At 37.6% G+C, this 27,905-nt stretch overlaps 1 protein-coding gene across 5 annotated transcripts in view; it reads right to left on the bottom strand.

Annotated features, from left to right (window-relative positions):
• The window catches only part of DNTT (DNA nucleotidylexotransferase), a 127,726-nt gene that overhangs the window by 31,805 nt on the left and 68,016 nt on the right, over window positions 1-27,905 (bottom strand). For all 5 annotated transcript variants that reach the window (XM_074875008.1, XM_074875010.1, XM_074875009.1 and 2 more), the window contains one exon: window positions 8,755-8,857. In XM_074875008.1, the coding sequence (XP_074731109.1) occupies window positions 8,755-8,857 (103 nt within the window). The remainder of the gene's footprint in view (window positions 1-8,754; window positions 8,858-27,905) is intronic.

Genomic DNA, 27,905 nt, shown 5'->3' with positions numbered 1-27,905 from the left:
ACACAGAACTGTGCCAGGCCCAATCTGGGCTAAGCAGAGAAAAGAAACAGCTGCAACTTTTAGAAAAATATTACCAGATCCTTTGAGAGAAATCTGCAGTGGTAAGTCATCTGATAGTGGCAATGTCCTGCTCTGTACTAAGGAGACAATATTTGCAAATTTTCCCCTCCATCCTTTCCTCCTAAGCCTTTTGTAGTTAATGTCAACAGAAATTTCTGAGTAGAGATTAATGCTTTCCCACATGGCAGACATCTAGAAAAACAGATAAGTCCAGAGCACAGTCTTTCTGACAGATTCCTGTCTGTTGTGTGAGATTTCCTTGTGACAAGGTCTGGAGTCTCCAGATGTGGAATGGCTCTGCCCATGCCTTTCATTTGAAGGGAATGCACCAAAAAACTATTGAACCTCAAGAGCCAGATTTTATTAAAGCATAAACAAGATTTTCATTTTATAATAAAGAACATTCAGAGTGAGAAAAATGGAAGTAATAGAGCATTGTAAATTAATTCCTTCTAATCCAGCACTGTAGGAGGGGCTGGGTGGAAAGAGGTAGTGCTTTCTTCCAGCCTTACTCTGTAGCCAGAAACCTTTCAATGGCTCCTAGGGTTGCAGTAAACTCTGCACTATCCCCTCTAGGGCCTTAGGAAAAGCATCTTTCTGTCTTTCCTCAGGTCTGTCTTTGTGCCTGTTCTTTGCATTTCTAGGCAGCTTCCAAGGCTACTGATTTCCTGGACATCTCAGACTTACCCTGCACTGCCAAAGCTTCTTAGAGCTCTGCATGTTCAGCTCTCCTCAGGTAAAGTGCAATACCCCCTCAACAGCCAGAAAACTTCTCACTACCCAGCACCTGGGACAAGACAAGGAGCAGCCTCCCTCTCTCTGCTTGCCCAGCACGTCCTTTTTAAAGAACACAAAATGTCAAATACGCAATAACAAATAAATAAAACAGATATTGTCCATCACACTGCTTCCTTCAGTCATCCCTGAGTCTTCAGAATAGAAATGGAACTTGATACATAATAATACAACAATGCTCAGTGTCACTGAAGCCATCTCTAGCAGGAGGGCTCAGCTGGCAAAAAGATTCCACTTTCTGAGAGTGGTTCCACACAACGAAAAAACTTAGATGTGTGCCCAAGTCCTGGTAAACTCACCCTTAATTTATCTTTTATAGATTCATAAAATATAGGAGGGCATTGTGACTGCTGTCTCTGAGCTCCTGCTTTCACAGAAAGTAGAGACTTCTGAGATTTGCCTTTGCAAAAGAAATTTAACTTTGTTATAAAGGTTAGAAACAATAGTGCATATACCACTTTCTTCATAGTCTATTGAGTGTTTAATTGTTATTACTAGAAGGAAAACTACTAAGCTGAACTTCATGTTCTGACTAGATCAGCTCATTAGCTTTCATCTTCAAGATCAACAAGCCTACAACTATCATGTTTTTTCATATCTCCTTTTATGTTTCTTCAACCTACACATTGATCAAACCCACTTCTCAGATTTCTCACTGATTAGATGCATAGACTCAGTTTCTTAAAATTTCCATTGTCAGGATTTCTTTAGGTCCTTGGATCAATTTTTTGTCTCTCCTTTGAAGGCCCTCAAATGTTTACACATTCTCCTTCCTCTGGACTAGGAATTCTTGTACTAGTCTCACCATAAAAAGCACGGTCAAGAATGCCTCCTGAGTTTTAGTTAACATATCCCTTAACATATGGTAAAGAATCATACTAGTTTTGTGGTTTGGGTTTTTTTAAAATTGCAATATTGAACTGAGAGTGTATAGAAGTGTCTACAATGGTCTCCATGTCAGACTTCTTATGAACACAGGTGACAATGAACTGATTTTGGAAGAATATCTCCATATTAAACATCAGGTTTTGATTATTTCTTTTATACAGTGCAAGTATGGTAACTTTACATGATAATATGTTAAATACCTTAGAGAATACTTTACGGCAATAAAATTACTTTTATCACTCAGAGCTATAATTCTGACAAAAAAAGCATAACAAAAACACTTAAGATATTATTTCCATGAAGAAACTGATAGGTATTACTATATTTTCAGCCTCCAGGTTTCTGTTGATGATAGTTCCAAATTAACAATCCTGTTATTTTACTTGGAAACAGTCACAGGTGATTTTATGGGTCACTGGGAAAACCTTTTTAATGATAACTATTTGACTTGCATTGACATTCTTTCACTTGGTTTGGAATTTTTTCTGATTTTGAAGATTTATTATAAACTAATATGAGAAAACTCCTTACATAGCTCATTCTCCTAGATTACTAGTTTCCAAGGCTGCCAATTTGAAAATGCTTAATTTTAGCAGGTGCTCTGTCTAAATCCATCTTTAAAAGAGATAGTAATTTTTTCTTCATTTTACCCCCACATCACAAAGCATTGATGCTTGCTATTTCCAAATATAGACTCAAAACAGCTGCTGAATGTTAATGCATAACTGCTTATTATCTCACTCTTTTTGATGAAACTGTGCCTGCCTTCAGGTTAATTTTGTTGCTTTTAATGCTAAAAAATGCTTTTAATCTCATTGATCGTTGACCAGTAATTGATGACTTCAAGCTTTTATTAAGCACTGACATTCTTCCCATTCTCTATAAAAATCTTCTAGCTACTTCATCGGTGCTTTCTCATCTTTTGCTTCATTTTCCTTTTTGCTCTTTGAGATTTGGGGCATTACATAGCATATCCTAGAGCAAATCTAAATAATTTATTTCCCTAGGCAGAGACCTAACTTGATTAAGTTTTGGTAAAGCCTTATTTTATAGTTCTGAGTACCTACATTTCCAGTACCTATATGCTGTTTGTAGCCACTGTGCTCAGATTACCAGTTTTGCACATTTGCCACAGGTTCTATTAGTGTTTGTGCCCTCTTCAATTGAAGTGAAAACTCAGTTTTGGTGCAAGAAATCAGGAAATAAAGCCCATCTTTAGATGGACTACAAAAGGAATGGAATTCCTACTGTAGGTGGGGAGTCTTAGTACGATTTTTGTTTGTGATCGCTTGAGAAATCCAGCAAGATATCACAGCCTGCAGTGGTTTCTATCTTCATGGGCAAGCAGACAAGCATCTAGGGAGTGTTTTGTCTCAGTGAGATCTGGGGACAGTTGCACATGGCCACCAGTATCCCATACTTGGATTTTTAGCCTGTAAGCTCTTGAGGAGATATTATTATATATTACCTGTACGTCTGTAATGGATAAAATGGCCTCGATATAAAATGTTCAGGCCTTTAAAGATGTTAATTTTTAACTTTTAGTGATACACTGTATCCCCTGCTTCATCAATATTTTCATTCTAACACTTAGCTATGTTATCATCTTATAGATGATCTCTTCTGCATCAGCTTTACCTAGTTTTCAAAGTCATTTTTTCCAGCTTGCTACTCATTACAGAAATATATAGTTGTAAATGAAAACAGGGTAAACTTGACATGTCAGTCCTTTGCTGTATTGCCCACATTGAAAATGAAGAAATTCTCTTTACCTAAAGTCATCCTGGACACCTACTAAAGGTCCTCCTTCTGAGATCTTTCAGCTGCTTGAAGAGTTCAAATTCTGCCTGTTAAACCACAGAGTTTAAAGATGGGTGCCTTCTCTCTTTTTTTTCTCATTCTATTTTCATATTTAGGAACTTCAAGGGAACACTCCCTGGGGTCCATGAGATGTAACATCAAGCAATCACGAAGAAGTTACAACAAATGATTATTGGAGACTTCCTGCCGCTGTTTTCCTTTGCTGACTAGGCCGTGTCTTCTACCTGAATAGATTTTAAGTATTTGCAGTTGGCCACAGTTAGCAAGTGTGACTAGAAAAATATCTCTCTGTGGGTCATTCTATAGTGTTTTTTCATGGTTTGTTGGCTGGATAATTTCTAAAGCTAATAAAAAGAGCATGAGAGGATGTAGACCACTGTAAATATCTACTTCACTTAAAAAAAGTGCAATTAGGCAATAATTACACAAGTGCTGAGTTCAATAAGCAGTTGAAACCCAATAGGTTCAAAGCCAGGATATCACCTTTAAATAGGAGCCAAAGCCTAGATCATGTCCATTGGGATAATGTTTCCAATTAACCTAATTTGATTAGGCACTGTACATCACCATCACCCCATAAAGTAAAGTTGAAATAACACTTCTGTACATTTTGAAAAAGTATTGCCTGAAGGAGCAGTCAGCTATGAAAACTGTGGGAAGTTTTGGCTACTGCTAGCTGCAAAACAGCAGCCTTCTCATTACTCTGTGTCAGGGAATCTGCAGTTCTTTGCAAATTTCAGCTTGATCTATACACCATAAAGTGCTGTAGACCTTGTTTAACAATCAAGTTTTAAAATGTGGGTATTTTCATTTGTCACATTTACAACACGATCAAAACCAAATGTATTTTTTAGGGCAGTTATGCTAACATTCACAACAATTTTCCCTTTTTAGAATGATTATGCACTTGTACTTAAATAGACTGAGTGCTGGCACATCAATAGCATTGATACTGGAGTAAATCCATGGTCAAACTGAGGAAAAGAGTGAATTTTCAGAAAAATATGTAATCAATAGCTGAAAAATGGTCATTGGCACTCTTTTACATTTTTAATTAAATGAAATCCTATCCTATTTTTAATGTTACAAACTGTCATTATTCATAATTGTTGGTAGATGGATTAATTCTGTTAAACCTAAGTAGGACCATTTTATACCACCTGAAAATGTAATCCAGTATGTTCTTCTGAAAAGTATATATGTTGTTACTCTTAATTTCCTTCTAAGATGGTTAACAAAATGAAACTGGATTCTTTTTTTTTTCAGTGAAATAGCTATAGCTAATCCAAAATAGGATGCAGGCATGTTAGTTCAGGCAAAACTACCTAGGTGAGACCAATGGAATTCTATAAAGTGGAACAGCTCAAGGAACTGATGCCTGGGAGCAGTCAGGCCTCTTATGGTGAGGGATCAGTAGCAAATTTCATCAAAAGCTTGATCACCAATACAAAACTTTGCAGCTGCTGCATAACCATGCAGCTGCCTTGGTCCCGATTTCATCAGAATGGTCTAATTCTGAGCATGTCCTGAACAGCCTGGTTTTGACAGCAATGGAGTTCAGGAATGAAGATGCTTCCCGCTCTCTATACCATAAGCATTTGCACTGGTGAGCAAGATATACTGATAGATAGATAGACAGACAGACAGAGAGACAGGGACATATACATACGTGCTTACATACATACACACCAGAAAGATCAGATGTCATGACAATGCTACTGTTGCCTGGGCCTTCACTTAAAACATAGCAGGAAACGGAACACTTTTGCCTAGCTTGTGCAATAACCTCGCAAGCAAGACAGACTCAGCCCCATCCTCTGTCTAAAGTCATCTAAGCCATGATCTCTCATGTCCAATGCTCCAACCACCATGCAAGAGTCTATTTTAGGTAAAAATGTCCTCAGCTCCTGCTGAAGCCAGAATGCAACAAAAAATTCATAATGCATTGAGTCAAAAGGTGAGACAATATGTGTTCACAAAGGAGCTTTACATCCTTATGGGCAGAGCATTCATCTGAAAAAAATAAGCTCTTTGTTCCAGCCTCTTAACTGTTCCTGTATCTTGTCTTAGAAACAGGTTTTGTAGCTGCTAAAATCCAGCTGTCACTCAATAATGAATGTGCTACTGTTCTGTGAACCCTGTTTACAAAAAACTGTTTCCAGCAATGAAAAAATGAGACCAGTTTACTTATTCCTCACTATCCACCTTAATGGGACATCAAGCCTTCCCCCTTCCTGACCTGTTCACCTCAGCAAGGGTAAATAATAGAGTCTAAACCAGACCACGAATATACTAAAATAAGTAAGCACTGATAGACATCTACATTCATCATTTTTCTAAAAGCCAAAAGAAAAATGCAACATTATACTTACATGAATACAAAGGGAAAAAGTAGAGTGCAGGAATGCCTGTAGTAATGGTATCTCTTCCTTTGTTGAAAGTACATATATAACAGGAACAGTGCTAAATATAGCTCTATAGGTTTTTACCAAAAAATGAAAATGTCTTTGCACAGTATGTGAATGAAACTGCATCGACACAGATGGCTCAGCCTGTTTGCCCACAGACTTCCAAGTTCTAACCCACAGAAGCAGTTTCTTACTTTCTTTATGAAGCTTTTTGGAACCATTAAAACCATAACCTGTGTACTGCATTGCAGCTTTTCCGTTTTGCCACCCTACTTTGAAGCTCAATGGAGACTTTTGTGTTCTCTGTTCCTCAGCCCATTTATCCCTGCTGATACTGCATCAAAGACCATGACGCTGTTGATTTAACCACTTAGTTTTCAACAGCTTTCAATGGAAGGATCTTGTTACATTAAAATTTTCAGCTAAGAAAAAGGCCCTTTTAAACTATTTAAATAAGACTGAGGTCCACAGTTTAGAAGTTAAACATTGCAGAATTCTTCACTAAGAGCTGCTGAAAGGAAGTCAACATTGTGACCTCAGTGATGTTCTTTGATGAATCTGGGCTTTGAAGCAGTAGCACAAAAGTGGAAAGCTGTGAAGTAGACGACAGGTGTACTGTCAAAAATTATAAAAGTGCTTTAGGTTTGGGGGTTTTTTTGTGTCCTCCCCTCCCCCTTGGAAATCAAAGGTAATAAAAAGGCAAGGGGAGCATAATTCCTCTCTCTTTTTTGCATTTTGATTTTGCTGGCAGCTTATTTTTCAATAGTGCCAGTAAAAGCCTGTATATTACAACTGCCACGGAAGAGAGACAGTATAGCTAGTAGTATAAGCCATAAAAATTCTGGAGGACAAACAGAACACAGAAAATACTTGTCCATAGCTTTAAATAATCCCTCAGCTTGTTTGGGTTTTGTTTCTACAGCCACTGTGCATCTCCCCTTCTGACATTTTCTTCATCCTGGGATTCCTAGAGGAATCCTAAATCTTTTCATCAAACTCTTGGCCACCTTTGACCTCCCATACTCTTCCTGCACTCTCTTCTGCCAAATTTTATCCTTAAAAAATAATCAGCAAGAACAATTTATTTTCTATTTCTTTCCTTTCAATTCCATTTAATGAAAGCAGCTCAGAGTGATCTGAAAAACTTCAGCAGTTGCCAGACTTCTCAGATCATAGCCATTGTTGTCATTAATGTCAGTGGAGTGTGATGTAATGGGAGAAGGAATGAAAGGCTGCACTTGGGGCAGGCTCTAGCCTCAGTCTGTCATCAATTTTCCCTTCTGCCATGTCATAATAAGTATGATTTTTGGAGGACCCACACATGGCTTCCTAGAGGTTCAAGTCTGCTTAAGAAGGTAAAAGGGCAGCTTCCAAGAAGAAATGAAACTTTTCTGAGAATAAGCAGAGTAGAATGACTGAGAAAGGAACTTTACATAAATAATAAAAAAATAAAAATAGAGTAGCTCCTCAGCACTCATTAATTGCCACAGCTTTGTTGCTTTTCACTGCAGTATGATAAATTATACGTGCTAGCAATCTACTTCAATACATAAACTTTCTGTACAGAATTAGGATGGAAGTCACAGAAGTCTAAAAAATTAATAACAACCTATTAACATTTCAAAGGCCAAAAGTCAACTGAAGGAAGAGGAATTCAGCTAAGGTCGTATTTTTACCAGGAAAAAAAAAGTTTGAAGCCCTGCCATTAAAGCCAGTTGAAAGGTTTTGACCAACTAGAAACAGATAACTTTATACAGTCAGATAAGCTTTTATCTGGTTGGACGTTTTCAATGTCTTTCACATGTTAACCTGTTATACATTAATTAAAGTACATAGTTGAAAAATCGATTCAAAAGCATTCTTTCCGGGCTATCTGCACTGAAAGCTGACTTCACCTAGCAGTGGGCCATTTGGTGATTCACCCCAGACAGAGTGTTGGCCTTTTACCTGTTGAAATGTACTCGATTTCTTTGAACAGTACAGGTAGTAAATGTTGAAAAATATCTTAGCTGGCTAGAAAGGTAGAAGAAGAAACAAAAGCTTATTATTCCCAACATAATATATTTCTGACTCAGGAATGTTTTGAGGTACCTGCACCTGTTATAATTCAGACTCTTTCAGCTTTAAAGCTGCTTGAAACTGAAGAAAGCTGAATAGGAAAAAAACCAAAACCCTTAGATGAACAATTCCTCTGTAAAACGTGTGCGTTTTCCCAAACCCAGATATCATGGAAGACTCTGTCAATTTTGACAATATTGCCATGGAAGTCAGGAAAAACGCTAATCTGTGGGCTGAAAGGAAGCCAGAATTCCAGGGCTTTGGTACCTAAGCTTTCAGATTTGCTCATCTCACACCATGAGGTCACCTAAATCTACTATGCTTAAAGCTGGAGCTCCCTGAAGTATTTCCTCTTGAGAGAACCTACTCCCATCTCAAGCAGAAATTAAACAAATACAGTTTTGTTTCAAAGTGTAAGAACAGTTTTGCTGTGTCACTCAAAACTCCACCTAGCTTGATTTCTGACCTCTGACTAGCTGCATATCCTTAGGGTAAAGTATAACAGAATGTACTTCTGATACTTCTGATATAACCTTCAACTTTAGCATTCAGAGATGGAGGATGCACCTAGATCATTGTGATTAATAACCAAATAGAGTAATATTCCATTTCAAAATATTGCAGTCATCTGTAAAAAGGATCAACATTCTTCAGTCACTATGTAGGCTTAATTCAGTGCTGTCAGAATATGTCTTTTTTCGGCCAAATGTTATTCAGTTCATACCTGCTTTTTCAATAAGTCAACAACTTTATGCAGAAGTTCATCATCTTCTCTTGGTCCTGGATTGGTGATCAAAAAATCTATATCATGTCCAATCTTCTTACCCCTAGAAGCAATAAAAACCAAGAAGACTAAAAGAGTTAAGTTCTTGTTGAATTTCACACTACTTTCGAAGAGACTATTTTTGCTACATTATAAAAACAGTTTGCAGCATAAAGTGATAGCAATGTTTCTTGAAACATAATCAAAATAGAATCTTCTATTTCTTTTATCAGGTCTGTCAGTGTTCTTTGTTAAGCAATAATTTAAGATTTTTGATGTATTTTCTCTGTTGTTCAACTAGATACTGCAGATCCATTTGGTGATGTTAAATATCTCTCTTTCTTCCCCTTAAATCCCAGAAAAGGTGGTTTCAGTCATGTTTGGATAAAAGAACATAATCAAAATATCACAGTACATATTATGAATCCAGTGCAGTAACAGCAGATAAACTTGCCAGTCTGACTACTGCAGGCTTAAATATTCTTCTTTAGCTTTTGGTGGACACTTCAATGCACAAAACTGTAATTATGAATAATTTTATGGTTTCTTTTAACAGCAGACATAAAATCTCTGAGTATTTTACATTTCTTCTCTTTTAAAATATAACAATGCATTTTGCAGAGATTGAGCTTGAATTTTTTTAAGAACAGTTCAGTCTTAATGTGACTAAAGCTTGTTTATTACACCCACTACGGATTTCACAATTAAATCCATATGCACAAAGTTTAATTGTAAATGTTCTTAATGGAAAATGATGGCATAACCTCCTGTTTTTCTTCATTTAAGTCTAAGCATTCAGCTTGCCTTTCATCCACTTATCAAATGTGTTAAACCTAAATCAGATTAAGATGTAGCTATCATTGGAAAACAGGTGAAAGCATACTAACAGAATGTTTCCCTTCGGAATTCTAAAATGTATGAGATCATCTGAAAATTTATCTTAGAGTGCAATTCATCTGAGGATTGCAGAATCAATACAAGGTTTTCGTTTTGGTCTAAATACTGCAACTGGGACTGCATACACATCTATTTATTGGCTCTAATCAGTCCAGCCAAAGGAGAAAGAAGCAGAGGAGATATTTCTACAACTAGGTGCACTATGCACCCAAATGTAGCACATCTCCAAGTCTTTTTCATGTGTTCATGGGAGAAGTCTGCTCTTCCTGATGTTCACAAGGGAACATGATGTTATAGCTCAGGTGTGCTTCTGTTCTACACTGTGTCCAGTATTCAGAGAATTTGCGAATTGTTATACAAGTTATAAAATGGGAACTGCACAAAACAAAAAAATATTTTGTTTGCTTTTTTGTATTTCATGAAATAGTTAATTTTCTTAAAATAGTGCCTAAAATTGAATCTAATTTCTTAAACTTGGAACAAAACTGATTGGCAGACATGTCAGCTGCCATTTTTGTGACAGGAAATCATCTAACTGATGGGTAGTTGAACAGCATTAGCAGCAAGATGTAAGGAAATGAAAATCTAGGTTTTACATTTGACAAGCAGTCTAACTCACTATAATGCAACTATTGTGCCATGTCTGCAGCAAAGTCAAAACTGCTTAAACAGGTGGAAATTATTTCAAAAGAAGTTTCAAACAAAGCATCAGTCTAGGCTTAGAAACGGAACAGCAATTCAAACTCAAGAAATTAAAAACCATTTAGTATTCCATGTAACACTTTCTGAGTTATTTTGTAGGATGACATTCATTATCTCTTAAATTACCATAATAATCCAAAGCTCTTGCATAGCACTTTTTACTTACATGTCTCAAAAAGTTTTTTTCAAAGGGAAGGAATTTACTATTCCTATCTTAAAGATGCAGAAAGTGGCATAAGAAAACTTGCGTAAAATTATTAACAACAACAACATCAACAACAACAAATCAAAGGAAGAAATTGAAAAGTGATGGAATTGGGAGCTGATTCCTGATTCTTCCTCTGGTACTCAACACATACATATTTTAGGTTAACAACATCTACAAAATCCTGCATCAATCCAGCCATAAAATCTCAAGAAATCCAAGGCGTTTCACTGGCCATCTATTTCCCAAGACACAGAACATTTATTGAAATGCATTTTTTTGGTGAAGTTAGTGTTTAAATCTCCTATAAAAGCACACAATATAAAATCACTGTTATTGTCAGCGTTATATTTCAGCTTCTCTTTGAACTAATTCACACTGGATTAATTTCTGACTGAATTTGTCAGGTTGTTACTAGAACCTTTATTCTAATTTCCACTAGTACTCTTTACCAAATAATGTATTTCATTCTAGAAAAATTTATTACCTTCTTACAATAGAAAAACAATCTAGTAAATTAAAAAGCTGTATAATATAATTGCTCACAGTTTGTAAATCATGACAAAAAAATGCAGTAAAGTGCACACAGATTCAGATCATCATTCTATTGTTGCTGAAAGGAATATGGCCATTGATTTCAGCAGAGTAGGGCTTTTCACATTTATATATTTATATATTTGTGTGTGTATACATACAAACATACAATCATAGGTATTCATAAAATTACATAAAGAGCACATAGGATAGGATAGTGCCAAGGTGCTCTATCCCCAGCTCAGGAAGTATGTAAACATATGTATTTTTTTATCAACAATTAACCCTATATGCACATCAACAGTTCACTGAAGCTGAAGCTAACTATATACCTAAAGACTAGGTATGATACAGGACTTAATTATATACAAGTTAAACACCATGGTGCCAGACATCCAGTCTTCAAACTGGATACAAAAACCCAGAATTCATCACCTGATTAAGTGCCTCAGAGATGAAACCTCAATCTCTTGTTCATTCCTGAAACTCACTAAGAGGAACGCTGCAGGCTGCCATCTTTTTCAAACCCCATCACATTCAAGAGAACACGTTCCTTACACAGGGTTATAGATGGATTCCACCATGATCTAGAGACTGAAGAGGGTTAACTAAGCATCATTCATTTAAAATGAAAACAAACACTTTGCTTCAAAAACAAACACCAAATGGATGCTATCAGTGCCTGGTTTTGTCTTGCATTTGGCAGCCCAGTGATTGGTGAAGTGATTCCTTATGGTTTTATTGCCTTATTACTCTCAGTTAGGAATATTGGCAATATTCTTGCTTCACAGAAGGCATCTCCTCAAGTCTCCTCTCCTTCTGCCTTCCACTGAGGTACAGTTCCAGGACCAGAGCTCAGAGACAGCCTTTGGGTCCATGCCAGTGTCCACAGGTTATTTACTTACTTGTTACAAGCTATTGGATTAAAACCACTCAGCCAAGAAGGAGAACACTGATGTTTTCACAGCCAAGTTATTTGTCATCCGCTGGCTGTTAGATACAAAGTACAGAGCTAGTGCTTAGTGCAGGGAGCAGAGTCTTAAGAGTCCTCCTCTCTAAATGGGCATCCTAGTCAGTACACTACATCACACTCTCTCTTCCTGGTGCTACAAATCTCCTGTTTTATACTGCAGGATGACATAAATCCACCCAGGCTAGTGATTTTAGCACACTAATGGATGGTGGGAGATGTAGGGATTTGATTCTGGCACACCACTGCCTACGTACTCTAATTACAAGGGTTTTATATAAAATCTGAGCACTATTTTAAAAATAAAAGCAGCTGCAATGACATTTTAGAAAAAATAATATACAGCCTCTTAATATGTATGAGGGTTGCTCAGAAATTCTCTATTTTCTAGGCCTCCTATGAAATAAGAGTGATAATCTGTCTAGTTTCTAGATTCTACCTGGACATAAGTACGATCTGGGAAATTATTTGCTTATACCTGAAAATGCTGGGGCTGTTAAGAAGCAAAAGCATAGGTGCCCCTAGGAGCAGAGCAATCAGGGACATGACTGGAGAGTTCAGGTTTCTGAGGCTTTGAACAGGAAAGGTCATGGATTCAAGTTTTGGATTTGCTATTCATATCCACTTACATCTTTTGGGGTTTTTTCCTTTAAATCTAAACCTAAATCCTTGTTGGGCTGGAGCTATAATAAAACCTTGCAGAACTGAAATTGCAGCTTAGGTTTTGTCCTAATAATTTATTCAAGCCTGAAGACTAGAAAAGACAGAGCACTGTTAATTAACTGTGTTCAATTCTTGGCTGACTAAACTTGTGTAAAGCTGGTGTTTCTTAGTAGTCAATTAATTATCTTTAAGGTTGTTCAAATTTTCTTTTCTAGTGTTATTGTTTTAACACAAAATCTAGATTCCAAGTCATCAAACATAACTATCATTATGACTAAAACTTAAAAATATGAGTATATGGCAAAGGATAATCATGTTGTCTTACTCTACAAGGGTAACACCTGCATGATTAGACATTTTAGAGTAGTATGTGTGCAGAGAATTTTGAAATCCCAGAATATAATATAATGGCTAAGCCATATCAATAACAATTCTGGTAAACTGAGTCTAGTTAAGGAAAAATGGACTGACATTTCTCTACCACTCACAAAACTTCACTAATGGAGAAGCTTAAACCACTTTTTTGCAGCAATGAGTTATGAGTCAAACCCCTGAAAACCATTCAGCAATCCTTGTGCTTATATAGACTTCAAGTGGATACAGAAGATGATACTGTATTTCACGTGTGTACTTGCATTAGGTAAAACTGCAAGCTTTTCTTAACCTTGCAAGCCCTTGAAGTGCATGAAATACAAAGTGAACATCACCAGCCTATGTTTATAAGAGTAACTGCATCTCAGGCATACTTCTACGACATATAAGCATCAAAGTAAAATCACAGACAGCACAATAGCTTTGGATGAATCTGTCATAAAAATGATTTATTATTACCTTTACTACTGACATATTACTCATTTCTCAGTGTTGCCAAAATATGCTGGGCTTTGCCTGCTAACCAAGGAAAGGCGTTTCTCTTTTGAAATGTTGCAGTCTAAGTCCTAGATTTGTTCTCCCCATCTTCTCTATCAGCTCCCTTCAGTTGTGAGGGCCTTTCTCCAAGAGCAGCCCCTTTCTTCAGCTAAGGTCAGATGTATCCAAGTCTGCCATTACTCACAATACACACACAGAGTCCTGTATTTTCCAGCTGAGCTTGCTGTACTTTATTTTTTCTTCACTGGCTTCCTTTATCTCCAGTTTTCTTTTAGATCTTTATCATTTTGCCCTGAAATATGATTCCTCTCTTTTTTTCATAATATGGATAATTTATTTTAAAAAATATTTTCTGCTCTGGTGACGTTCTCACTCTTGTCTGCTTAGCATTCAGAGACCATGGGAACAATAATGAGGAATACACAGATCTAGGTATTTTTTTTGTTTCCCTGGAATTCTTTCCTAGCTTGATTTTATAGATTCTGTATTAGATTTTTTTCTTCTTGGGAGCACTCACTTATTCTTTCTCACCGACAGCTCTTTAAAATGTACCTGTTAGTTTTCAAGTTCCAAGAATCATATTCTGATAGATGTAAAAGTTTTCTCACATTTGGCAATCCAACTGTTACCCTGCTGTGGAATAAACCAGAATGAATAGGATAAAACCTTGGATAAAAGTCTTCTGTGAAGTCCTTCAAATCATTAAAGTGGTTAACTGAATGGCCTACCTGCAGTACTAGATGATCATAAAATTTACTTCTGACTTTAAAACCTTGAACACTGTACTAGATTGGTCTTTGATTTATTTAGGTTATTTGGTAATGGGTCACTGTGATGTTTTGCTTTACAGAGTGCATTTTCATGTTTTCAGAGGTTCACACTTCATTCAAAGTGGAATTATAATAGTTTTTACAAATCCTTCTTGAGCAAAACTCTGACTTCACTTCTGTGTGAAAACAGTTCTTAGGTTGAACAATTTACCTTTGACCTGTCCTTGTCAGCTAAATAAGAAATTATTTGCCTGTCTTCTGATTGGAAATGTAAAGTAAAGTTTGTTTTGTTGGCTAGAAATTTTGGACCAGGAATCCAATTTAGTATCAGGCTTTCCAGGACAGTCTAAAATAGTCTTTCTTCACAGCTGCCATATTCTTTAATTCAATTGACTCTGAAAATCATCTTAGGAAAGGCGCTTGAATACTCTTTCCGGTGAAGGTGGCACTTAATATTCAGAAGAAGAAAAAGGTTTTCAACAGCTGCTCAGAAAAATCACCAGAGATGACTCTAGCCCACTGACTCTGCACTCTCAAGAGCCTGGACTGGAGACAAGCTGACCAACTTGTATTTCTGTTTCTCAGATGTTGCCAAGTCTTCATTTATTAAGCAAATCCTGTCTATTCCTTATTCAGACAAAATTCTCATTGGCATAATGATAGCATTATAAGTGTTGAATGAGGTTGCATGTGTTCTAAATCCTTCAGTGTTTATGTACGCATATTGAACTTTACACATGAGATCACCACTGATATCAGAGACATTAATCACTTGCATGAAGTCAAGCATATATATTTAAGAACCTGGAGGACTCACGACTAACAGGTGCTCATTTCCAACATCTGATCAAGTATATTAAATAATAAAGAAGCACAAATTTATGTGGGGTTCCTGGAATGAAGCAAATTAATTGCATATAATTAATTACATAATAAATCCTCAAATCATACACTCATTTGACTGCCAAAAAATATAGCAAAATGAAGTGGGGACAAATAATGGAGAACAGAAACAGATTTGGCATAGATATTTCAGGCTTCTTTCTATTTGACTGAACCTTTAATTCCTGTTAAAATCGGGGAAAAATATTGATATGAACTCTTAAATATTGGATATTGGCCAATGTTCTGAGTTAGCCTGTTTGATGAAACTGGATTGTATTTACAAAAACAGTACATTTATGATATTACTATTCAGATTTGGCAGATTGAAATGGTTTTAAAAAATGTTAATGGATGTTTTACCCATATAACTTGCAGCTTTTACATTGAATAAGAAAAAACCCATAGCTGTGAAATAACTTCCTGAGAATGACTGCTATCAGGAAAGACAATGCAAAAAACAGGCCATCAGGAATTGCTATGCAACCAATATTCACCATAAAACTGCTAAGATTTGTAAACTCACTTTCCTGACCATTATAATGTGTAGTGGCATTTTGATACAGAAAGCCAGAAAAATCAGTAAAAGTAATCTCAGAACTGAACTACATGGAGCAGGCCTTACATAGCATGTGTAGACTGTGCACAAAATATCAGAGGCTAGAACTCTCCCTTCCTCCCTTCTGGATTAAAAGCAATCCAGCTGAAATTCATTTGTACAGCAAGCTGGATACTAGTTAAAATGCTGAAAGCTGATATAAAAAAATGACAAGTCCTTTATTTGTGGAAAGAAATATGGGAATTCATTACACGTTAAATTAAGCATCATCTTCTCTGCATTCTTCTTTTGGGAAATTCAGGGAGGACAGCTTCTAGACAGACATCCCCAAGTGATTTGAAAATATGTGAGGCCATTTGAATATTTCCTTGAATATAGATGAGCAATATGCATAAACATCTAGGAAGACCAAATGCAATTGCTGAAGTGATGATTGTGTGGCAATGGAAAGGGGATTAAATGTTGCTGAAGATTACACATAGCTAAAGGAATGCACAAATTGTGATATAGCACAATGGACTTTTGTTTAAGCAGCAAAGAGAAAGCTTGGATAAGTAGCAGAATCACTCCTTTTAGATATAGAAAACAAATAATTTATAAGTACCATAAAACGCATGTTCCTGAGGGAAAACTCTAGTAGCCTCAGTGTGCATGCATAGGCAAACATACAATTACAGCTATAATCAAACATACATACACATAGTTCAAAGACTTCTTTCTGACTATTCTGATATCAATGCCATATTTTTACTCTAGGGAGGTATCCTCTATGCTGGGTCTGATTTAACTCCCACTGTACTGGCAATATAGAACTATTATTTGAAATCAGTTGAATTTGACAAAATAGAAGCGGCATGATAATTGTCTCTAATAACCACAGTATTGGTTAAGGTACCTCTACTACCTGTTTCCCACCAGCATGTGCCTTCTCAGAAGAGGAACAGAAATTTTTATTCCAAATCCCAGGTAGCGTATGTTTGTGGATTTGCTTATTAAGCAGTCTTTGCTGAGACCTTGAACAAGAGATGGATGATTTCTTACAGCCAGATATTAAAATAATTCTGAGCTACTGTCACTCAAACTATGAAGAACTACACCTTCTTCTTGTATAAACCCCATTATAATGAGAAAAAAAATCTTTAAGCTGGAAGTACTGGAGTGTGACAGTGCTACAACTATTACATAGAAGGTAAAATCCTGGACTGCTTAACAGCTGGAGGAGAAAAATTCCATTGATTGCAAAGTGGTCACAGATTTCATTGAGACAAGAATAATTCTTGGCTGTAATACTACAGATTTTTAAAACCTTGTTCCATAATGTTCCATATTCAGGTATAAGTTACTAGCAGTTTAATAAAATATAAATTCAAAGTAGACCAATAAGTAAAATTCTCCAAATAATTTGCCTGAGTGAATTTTCTGAATTCAGAATTTAATCAGAAATTAATTATTTCAGCACACTTTCTTCTGACCTTTTTTCAGGTCTGAAATCTGGACCTGAAAGTGGCTTTACTGACTCGAAAGTACATTGACCTTTGCTAGGTATATAATTAGTACACTGACAGGAAAGAACAAGGCACTTTCCAAGGAAATTAACAGAACCATATCTGTGCAACGGTTTCTGCAACAGTGATTTCATGCTGAAGGATAGTGTTGAATGGAAGAAATTATAATGTTTGCAACATTCTCATTTAATTTGCAACAAGAATTTGGTAATAGCCAAAACAAAAAGTTAGAAAATTATTCTTGTTTTTAACAGAAAGGGTCTCCTAAATTGAAATAAAATGCTGTAATATTTATTTGAAGTTATTTCCCCACAAACTCTCAATTACATATTCTGATCAATACTATAAAGAGTATTAACAGCCTAAGTATCAGCATAATAATATACCAGTCCATTGCTATCATAAATGACCAGCTAAACCCTGTACACCACACATAAGCTGTTCTTCAAATCAGTCAGCTTTAGCTCAGCGCTGTTCCTTAATATTCAAGTCAGATCCACATTTTCAAAACAACATTTAGATTCAACAGTGTCAATGCAATAGCAGCTCACATACATATAGAGTAGGTAGCAAAAAATAAACAGTCACTGAACTGCAAAAGCAGCTCAACCAAAGTTAACAATCCAAAAACATTGACAGAGAGAAAGCAGAGACAGCAGAAAGCAAAAAGTAACTGTTCGCAAGCCTGACTCACACTGTGCAATGATTACTTTGTCAGCAGAGAGCAAGTGGAAGAGGGAATGTTCAGCCAGAATAAACTAGAAGCACCCAAACATGCCGAGCTCTACCACCAGCTTCACTTGCTCTCCAGGTGCATGATCTCTATACGTCCACCTTAAACATGACAAAGACATAAGATCGATGAGAATGCCAGAGGCAAGATACCATTTTATAGTTCATCAAATTAGATAGTTAGAAGGCTCATCTATACCATTTATCACTTGAATACATACAAAGCTTCTCAGAGGTTTTAGTTTTTGGAATCATAGATTGCTCTGATTCCAGAATTGAAACTCAGGGAAGCCTTTCATTGCTGGACTGTGGTGGTAAATAGAAAGAGAGAGCTGTACAGGTTATCAGGTTATTTTATGCAGTGGCTAATTACAAATCCTAGATCATAATTTTGCCCATGGTTATTAAAAAATTAATAACAAAGAAGGCTCCTCCACACCCTACATTGCAAGTATCTGTGGCAGGTATCATTTGTTATTTCACCCTGAGTGAATGAATCCCAACATGGTCCACATTATGCAGTCAGTCCCTGCTTTCAAAAATAAAGTAACATGCCTGAAGTAATGAGGAAAACAATAAAGCAAGATCAGATCTGGGCTCTGCGGAAGATATTTGGCTTCTTAGATTATTTCTGCTCTCCTGGTTTGTTATTTGAATCAGATCCTAACTGTCTTTGAAGGCAGTTTGACACTAGTGGGTCCCAGCCAGTGTCAGAATTCATTCTCTTTTCGTTCTGATGCCATATAGGTGGTAATGTACTATAAAATACCTGTTCAGATGAGAAGTTCCAGTGTGGGAAGATACGAACATCTTGTAGCTGGACTCTGATTTTAGTGCCCAGTGTTGCAGTCACACTGCTGGACTTGGCTTGCACAAGCTGAGAAAAATTGACTTGAATATTTCTGGGAATCTAAACCCAAACTGACTGAAATATTTATTTCATATCAAAGGAAATTCTGGAATTCCTGCTCCTTGAGGATTAATTTTTCCCTGACTGTACATCAGAGGGCTATTTTGGGGCATAATTAATATCCATAAGATGGTTTAATAGGATGCTGATTAATGTCTGAAATAGCAATAATCAAATTAAATTAACTGAAGTAAATTCTGCCACCAGCAAAGACAATTAAAATTAAAACTGAATTCATGATATATTTAACTGAAAAGATACCATATAGTTATGAGAGATACTCTGACTCAATTTGAGGCAATTTGTGGGTAAAAAAAAATTGCGGTTGAAGCTTTGTCTGCAGAATTACTTTTCCCACTGATTTAAGAATAAAATAATTTTAGATTAGACTGTCTCTGAAATGAAAACATAGTGAAAACTGAGCCAGTGTTCTCCTGGGCATCTATAAATCAGACTTCTACAAAGGTTTAAATTGCCAAAGATAGCATATAGCAGCTTCTTCACCCAGCCAAGTAATTCAACATAAACCCATCTGAACTACATAAGTATTTGGCAAAGTTTCACAGGTGTCTTCTCTGGAAGAGGTGCTTGAGGGTGGACACTTCATTAAAATGCTACTTTTCTTGCCCAGTGTAACACAAATTCTAATTCCCTGTGGGCAGAACTCATTTTCCATAGTGGTGGAAGCTATTTACTTTATTTTTTAAGTTAATCCAACTCTGTGATGAAGCACCAATGGAAAAATCCCTTTCCCTTTAGCAGCAGAAACTTTACTTATGCGGCATAAGGGAATATAGCTTCAATATTGGATACACAAAACAATTTATTCAGCAGGATAGCACTGCTATGGCACATCAGTGGCTGCTGTTCAAGAAGACTTCTAGGGAAACACCTAACAATGCAGAGAATGCATTACTTAAAAGATCTTTCTTGTATCAAGTCAGGATAAAGAAGTGTCACCTGCTGCAGCAGAAGGGATCACATCTCTGGATATTTCTGTGAGTTATGCTCTGAAGGTGAAAATCACCAAAGTAAGGAAAAACAGTGCAAAACCTGTGCAATACCACTTAAATCTTACTTAAAACCTAATTTCACCCTCAGTGGCTACATTGCCTCAAAAAAGTATGTGTGCTATTCACCTAGTCTTCCATTAAATGCACTTCCAAAGACCAAGCATATGTCATGCTATGTTTGACTGTGTGTATATATTTCATGACTCAAAAGAAGAGCTTTAAACTAGATATGAAGGGGGAAGGGGACAAAACTGGAACTCCCAGATTTAAGCCCCAGGGAAGATTAGGAGAGTTTGTGGGCTGGTGTGCCAGCGATGACACTCACCTTGCCATCTCAGTGGAGGCAAGGGATGGAGACATGCAGCACAACCAAGATGCAAGGGATATTGATGAATCAGTAACCATGGTAACATCTGTGAAAGGTTAGGCTGGAATTAGGACCTCTAAATGCAAAAAGGTGTCAGGGACATCAGTCCATCTGAAGTGCATTTATACCAATGCACACAGCATGGGTAACAAACAGGAGAAGCTTGAAGCCATAAAGCAACAGGAAACTTATGTAGTGGCTATCACAGAAACATGGTGGGATGTCTCCCATGATTGGAGTGCGCCAACTGATGACTACAAGCTCTTTAGAAGGAATAGACAAGGAAGGAGAGGCTGTGGGGTGGCGCTGTATGTTAGGGACTGTTATGATTGCTTCAAACACAAGTATAGTGTCTTTGCGTTAGAATCAGAGGGAAGGCCAACAGGGCAGATGTTGTAGTAGGAGTCTACTATAGGCCACCCAACCAGGACAGAGAGGTGGACGAAATATACTATAGGCACTTAGGAGAAATCTCATGATTGCTTGCCCTTGTTCTTGTGGGAGACATCTTCCCAGACATCTGCTGGAAATACAACACAGCAGAGCGGGACCAGTCCCGGAGATTCCTGGAACGCGTGGGAGATAACTTCCTGACACAGTTGGTGAGTGAACCGACCAGAGAAGGTGCCCTGCTGGACCTCCTCTTTGTGAACAGAGAAGGACTGGTGGATGATGTGGAGGTTGGAGGCCAACTAGGGCACAGCCATCATGAAATAATAGTGTTGTCTATTCTTAGAGAGGCCAGGAGAGGGAGCAGCAGAACTGGCATCCTGGACTTCCAAAGGGCTGACTTTGACTTGTTTAGGCACCTGCTTGACAGGATCCCTTGGGAGATGGTCCTGAAAGGTATAGGGGTCCAGGAAGGCTGGACACTCTTCAAGAAGGAAGTCTTAATGGCTCAGGAGCAGGTGGTCCCCAGGTGCTGTAAGAGAAGCTGGAGGCAGAGAAGACCACCCTGGCTAAACAGGGAGCTTTGGCTGGAACTCAGGGAGAAAAGGAGAGTTAGCGGCCTTTGGAAAAAGGGGCTAGCCACTCGCAATGATTACAAAGAGGCTGTGAGGCTATGCAGGGTGGAAATCAGGAAGTCTAAAGTCTAGCTACAAATTAATCTGGCTTCAGCAGTCAAAGATAACAAGAAATGTTTCTATAAGTACTTCAACAGCAAAAGAAAGACCAGGGAGAGCCTCCATCCCCTGCTAGATGCAGGAGGAAACATGGTAACAAGCAATGAGGAAAAGGGTGAGGTGCTTAATGCCTTCTGTGCCTCAGTCTTTAATAACAAGACTAGTTGTACCGAGGGAATCCAGCCTCCTCAGCCAGAAGACAGAGACTGGGAGAACAACCCCCCCGCATTCCAGGAGGAGATAGTCAGTGACCTACTGCATCACATAGACATACACAAGTCTATGGGACCAGATGGGATACACCCGAGGGTGCTGAAGGAGCTGGCTGGGGTGCTCACCAAGCCACTTTCCATCATTTCCCAGCAGTCCTGGCTGACCAGGGAGGTCCCAACAGATTGGAAATTGGCCAATGTGACACCCATATATAAGAAGGGTCGGAAGGATGATCTGGGAAATTACAGGCCTGTCAGCTTGACTTCGGTGCCCGGGAAGCTGATAGAGCAGATCATCCAGAGTACCATCACACAACACATGCAGGACAACCAAATGATCAGGCCCAGTCAGCATGGGTTTATGAAAGGCAGGTCCTGCTTGACAAACCTGATCTCCTTCTACGACAGGGCGACCCGCTTATTGGATGAGGAAAGGCTGTGGATGTTGTTTACCTTGACTTTAGGAAGGCCTTTGACACCGTTTCCCACAGCATTCTCCTGGCGAAACTGGATGCTCGAGGTTTGGATGGGCACAAGCTTTGCTGGGTAAAAAACTGGCTGGATGGCCAGGCCCAAAGAGTTGTGGTGAATGGAGTTAAATCCAGTTGGTGGCCAGTCACGAGTGGTGTCCCCCAGGGCTCGGTTTTGGGGCCACTCCTGTTTAACATCTTTATTGATGATCTAGACGAGGGGATCGAGTGCACCCTCAGTAAGTTTGCAGATGACACCAAGTTGGGTGGGAGTGTTGATCTGCTCGAGGGTAGGGAGGGTCTGCAGAGAGACCTGGACAGGCTGGAGCGATGGGCTAAGGTCAACTGTAGAAGTTTCAATAAAGCCAAATGCCAGGTGCTGCACTTTGGCCACAACAACCCCCAGCAGAGCTACAGGCTTGGGGAGGAGTGGCTGGAGAGCTGCCAGTCAGAGAGGGACCTGGGGGTGTTGATTGACAGCTGGCTGAACATGAGCCAGCAGTGTGCCCAGGTGTCCAAGAAGGCCAATGGCATCCTGGCTTGTGTCAGAAATAGCGTGGCCAGCAGGGACAGGGAAGTGATCTTACCCCTGTACTCGGCACTGGTGAGGCCGCACCTCGATTACTGTGTTCAGTTTGGGCCCCTCACTACAAAAAGGACACTGAATTACTTGAGTGTGTCCAAAGAAGGGCAACGAAGCTGATGAAGGGTCTGGAGCACATGTCGTATGAGGAGCGGCTGAGGGAACTGGGGTTGTTTAGTCTGGAGAAGAGGAGGCTGAGGGGAGACTTCATTGCCCTCTACAACTACCTGAAAGGAGGTTGCAGAGAGATGGGGATGAGTCTCTTCAACCAAGTAACAAGCGATAGGACAAGAGGGAATAGCCTCAAGTTGCATCAGGGAAGGTTTAGACTGGATATTAGGAAGCATTTCTTTACAGAATGGGTTGTTAGGCATTGGAATGGGCTGCCCAGGGCAGTGGTGGAGTCCCCATCCCTGGAGGTGTTTAAGAGTCGTGTTGACATACCGCTAAGGGATATGGTGTAGTTGAGAATGGTTAGTGTTAAGTTAATGGTTGGACTAGATGATCTTCAAGGTCTCTTCCAACCTAGATGATTCTGTGATTCTGAAACCTAGACACTGTTTCCAGAGTACAAGACACCTGGGTACTCTTCATGTCATGCTGATGTTTTTTTTCAAGCTTTGCTGTAACAGATATTTCATGTTACTTTAATGCAATAAGAAGAAAAGATAAATCAGAAAATGGTTATTCAACTAAAGAGCTTAAATGATCAGCAGTATTGCTAAATTGAAAGTTATCCACTGATCTCATAAAGCTCTGCTAGATTATCTGCATTAAAAATTATTTAATGGGTTACAAATATTATAATGCAAAGCCTTGAAAAGATTTCCCTGCCTTGTGAAAGGAATGAATGGTGGATGGTGTGTTTATATATTGGCTTCTGTGGACTTTTAGCCAAATGGTTATTTCAAAGGATATTCAGTTTAAAATAAATCTCATGACGATTCTTTTATACATGGATATCTAAGAAAAACATTATGTTGTGAAACATTATGAAAAATTTAATGGATGTCAAAATTTGAAGACACAACCAAAAAAAATTACCAGAAAACATTATTCCACAAACCAAAATATTACAATTTGATTGACTATTTTTGTATGTATTATCTTGAGGAGGACCACCTATTACTCACATGCTGAAATTAACTCACTTCAACCTTAACTCAACTTCAGAGTTGTTAAAAAATAAAAAAATAAATTCCATTAAAAAGTTACAAAATTAAGTTTCAACTAAATTAATTACACACTATTAACATTGTTTATAAAACTAGTCCTCTACCAGCCTGGTTTCTACTGAGACAGCAAAACAGAATAATGGCCATGTAAGAATTTAGTCACCCACTTCTTAATTAGAAAGTATGCCTATCTCTATGTATTATAGCAGTTGTACTGCCTAGACGGCATTATTGTCTTCCAGCTTTCCATGACATAAATGCCTGAATGTGGCTGCCACCAATTATACCTTGATGTTGAATATTTATCCCTTTTTGGCTTGCACACAAGAATACGTTTTGCTACTAACAGCTCTAGTCTCTCTGAATTCTATATTTGAAGTAAATTCACTATCCCACCAACCAAAACAAAACTATGCTTAAGCTTTGAATCACTGAGAGTGCTGTCTCAATTTCATGTAAATAATGCCACTGTACCTGGAAGCTGTCCATATAATTTCAAGCTTTTAAAGCTTATGAAATGTACCATACCAATCTGTCACAGTTTTATTTAAAGTCATGAAATACATTGCTGAAGTTTTGCTTTTGCTGCCTTGGCAAATCCTTTAAATTACACTCCATTCCAATCAAGCATTTCAAATGACATCATAGAAACTTCCTGCATACATAAGTTTTGCTGAGTGCCAATCAACGGCGAAGCAAAACCTCTTCAACACTGTTTGAAAAAGTTATACATTCCAATGAGTACTGATGTGGATTTGGGATCTCATATATTCAGCTAAAATATAAGAGTATGCAGATGATACTTTAGTCTTAAAACATCTATCTAATTTCACACTGTAAACGTTACTGTCAGCATATTCTATGGTAACATGAAGCAAGGTTTCTCACTCTTAAGAAACAGTCTGTATGACAGTGGTACATCATCTTTGGCTACCAGACATTGTAAAATTTTAATTATTCTGAAATCTGCAGGTAAAAAGAACATATTCCAATATGCAGTAAGCACTGAAGAATCAGGCTTGACTGGAGAGAAGGTACATTTTTATTGTTTATAAGAGCAGGCATCTCAGACTAGACCTGCTCAGACATCCTGAAATACCTAGTCCCTTTTGGTCTAATTCAAAGGCTTGACAAAGACTTTAGAATTATGCAATCTGAGAGACAAGGAAACTCAACTACCTCTACTTATGAAGAATACAACAAAGAGATCAGTACACTCAAAAATGCCAGACGCTTCAGTGAACTCTCAGAGAGTACGATGAACTTCGGAAAACAACAAAGAAAAAAAGGTGAAGAAAATGACCTCTCCTTCTATCCAACAATAAATCAATATAAGACGATGAAAGGAGAAGGTTAAGGTTCTTAGGACTTCTGTCTGATTTCTTTGGAGGTAGTTGGTGACCAGTGCTTTTCAGGACAGGCTTGCACAAACTGGGAGAGAGCTGGACCCTTTCAGATCTGGATTAATCATTATATATGGATATTGCTCTGATTCAAGACAAATTCAGGTGCTGTGTCCACCTTCTGCTAGTGTTCTGCCAGAGAATTAAGTTTGCCATCATGAGGTATTCAGATGGAGTATTCAAGAGCTGGCTGTAGATTATACACGTACTCCAAAAGCCTAAAGGTGGAACTGAACAGCTGAAGTCTGGATTTGTAAATCAGAAAGCTTTCCCATTTTTGTTTCCATCTCAGCTAGTGCATAATCTACTCAGGTGCCACATTTCAAACAGCATTAGTTGCAAACCAAAACCTTGGCTGAGTTATATGTTGCTAGAACAATAACCTAGTGATCTCTTCAACATCATTAATAATGCAGCAGAGAAAACAGAAAGGTCAGCTCCATTCAAATTATTTACTGAAATATGTAGACAACAGTCTGCATTATTAATTAGAAAAGCTGCATATTTTAAAAAAAGCTTTTATGAAGCTATTTGTCACACTTTTTTTTTAAAAAAAAAAAAAGATTTTGCAACTAAGGCAGTTTCCATTTACTAGTTTAGATTTTTATTGTCCAAGAGAGAATTGTTTGGTTCAGAATTATATTTCTATTCTACTTACTCAGAATCTCATTAATATATATAAGTTCATATTTAAGATATGATATTTTATTTTGAAATAAGAAAGGAAAAGGTATTTTTCTATACTGACACTATAACAAAATTAACATATAGCTTTATAGCAACAATTTTTGCTATATTGAAGCTTTCTGGTGGTAGATTGAAAATGTGTGTTCAAATCCCAGTCCATTTTAATTCTATCTAACTAATTCTCTTGAGAGTTTCAGATGGATTATTCCTTTGACATATCCCTTTGTCACAGAAACTTCAATCAAAATGTTCTTTTTCATGCATGTCTATTTTGGCATTTCCAAAAATCAAAACATGCACTTTAAACAATTTAAAAGACAATATTAATGTTCATGCAAGGAAGGAAACGTGCATTTTCAGAATGTCTGAATGATATTAGATGTTCAGCCTGGGTTTCATTTACTTGGCAGTGATGGAACAATCTGTAGAATCAACCTACCATAAAAATAAAGGTTTCTCTTTGCTTCCTACTCAGCTGTACTGGAAGTTATACAAACATGACAGTTTTTCTGTTAAAATTCCTTGAACTGAGAAATAGATTGCTTGCATCCACTGCAAAAAAAGGAAAAAAAAAAAATACCAAAAAATAGACATCCCCCCCAAATTCTAACATAAAATAGGATTAAGACTTCTGTTTGAGCCGGTGGTGTGATGGCTGAGGAGTACAGGTAATTGTTCATGCATTTCAGTTATTCGTAAAGACATGAGAAGCTGATTTATGAAGTTGAACTTTCTGGCATTTTATGGCAATATGTGTAATTCTACTTTAGCTGTGATTACTTCAAGATATTTTATTAATCTATTCCATCTAATGGAATATAATATCTGCTAATTTCAAATTAAACAGTTGCTTGGTTGCTAGCATACAGCTGCAGGATGGTGAGTTTGAGTCTAGCCTTTCTACTAAGACACTAAAGTTTTAGTCAAGTACTTCTGAAAAAAATTATGCACAGTTTAAACTTCAAGCATGTGCACAGTCTGTTTAGTTTTAATGACATTGCTCACTCACTTGAACTTTTAAGAGTGAACTGTTAAATCTTTCCAGGATTGGGCTGACATATGGGTTTTCCATAACTACACTTGCATACCCCCTTCTGCAAGTAAGGTAGTTAGGAATTTTACAGAAGCATAATCTAGAGAAAACGAGATTGCTCTCTTTTGAGGCCTGATTTGGATTGGGTAATCTACTAATTTGGTCTAAGGGAAGAGGATTTTACTCTTAACCTACAGGATACATTTAGAAAACTAGACTTTTACAGTGAAAATAATATTTACTATTAAAATCAATGTATTTTACGCCAGAATTGTGGGATACAACAACTATGCCTTTTTTGCAATCAGTTTTCAAACATAAATTGAAATTCAAAACTTGTCTACTAGGTCTACATCAGTGTTTTGCCAAGATAGCTGTGTTATGTGAAATCACACTATTAGCCAGCAGTTCCCTGGAGCTGAAACAGTTATACCCTTTGGGCCAATATAGGTTATTACATTTGAGAAAGTAATTTAAACTATACTGGCAAAGGAACACTGCATCTCCACAGAGAAGGGCTGCCAATATATTCTACAAGTATAAGGATACCAGAAAAGCCTTTTAAAGTGTAGACAAGCCTGTCATTAAATCTACCCTTCTACCTTAAGTAAATCTCTCCATAGTGAAATCTTGTTACCCTCCTTTACAAAATTCCCTTGCTCTGCTTCAAGACATGATCCTCCATCAGACCAAGAAGCTCATGAAGTCGGCTTAGTTGATTTAATCCCAAATTGAAAACTCTGATTATTGCTAACCAACTTCCTTAATTCCCAAACCATGTCAAGGAGATACTCTGAGAATGTAACTTTTGAGTATTCTCTCTGTGCCCTTTTTCCTGATCCAGAT

This window comes from Strix uralensis, chromosome 7 (genome assembly GCF_047716275.1).
Source record: "Strix uralensis isolate ZFMK-TIS-50842 chromosome 7, bStrUra1, whole genome shotgun sequence".
NCBI lineage: Eukaryota > Metazoa > Chordata > Aves > Strigiformes > Strigidae > Strix > Strix uralensis.
This window is presented reverse-complemented; position numbering and strand designations above follow the sequence as displayed.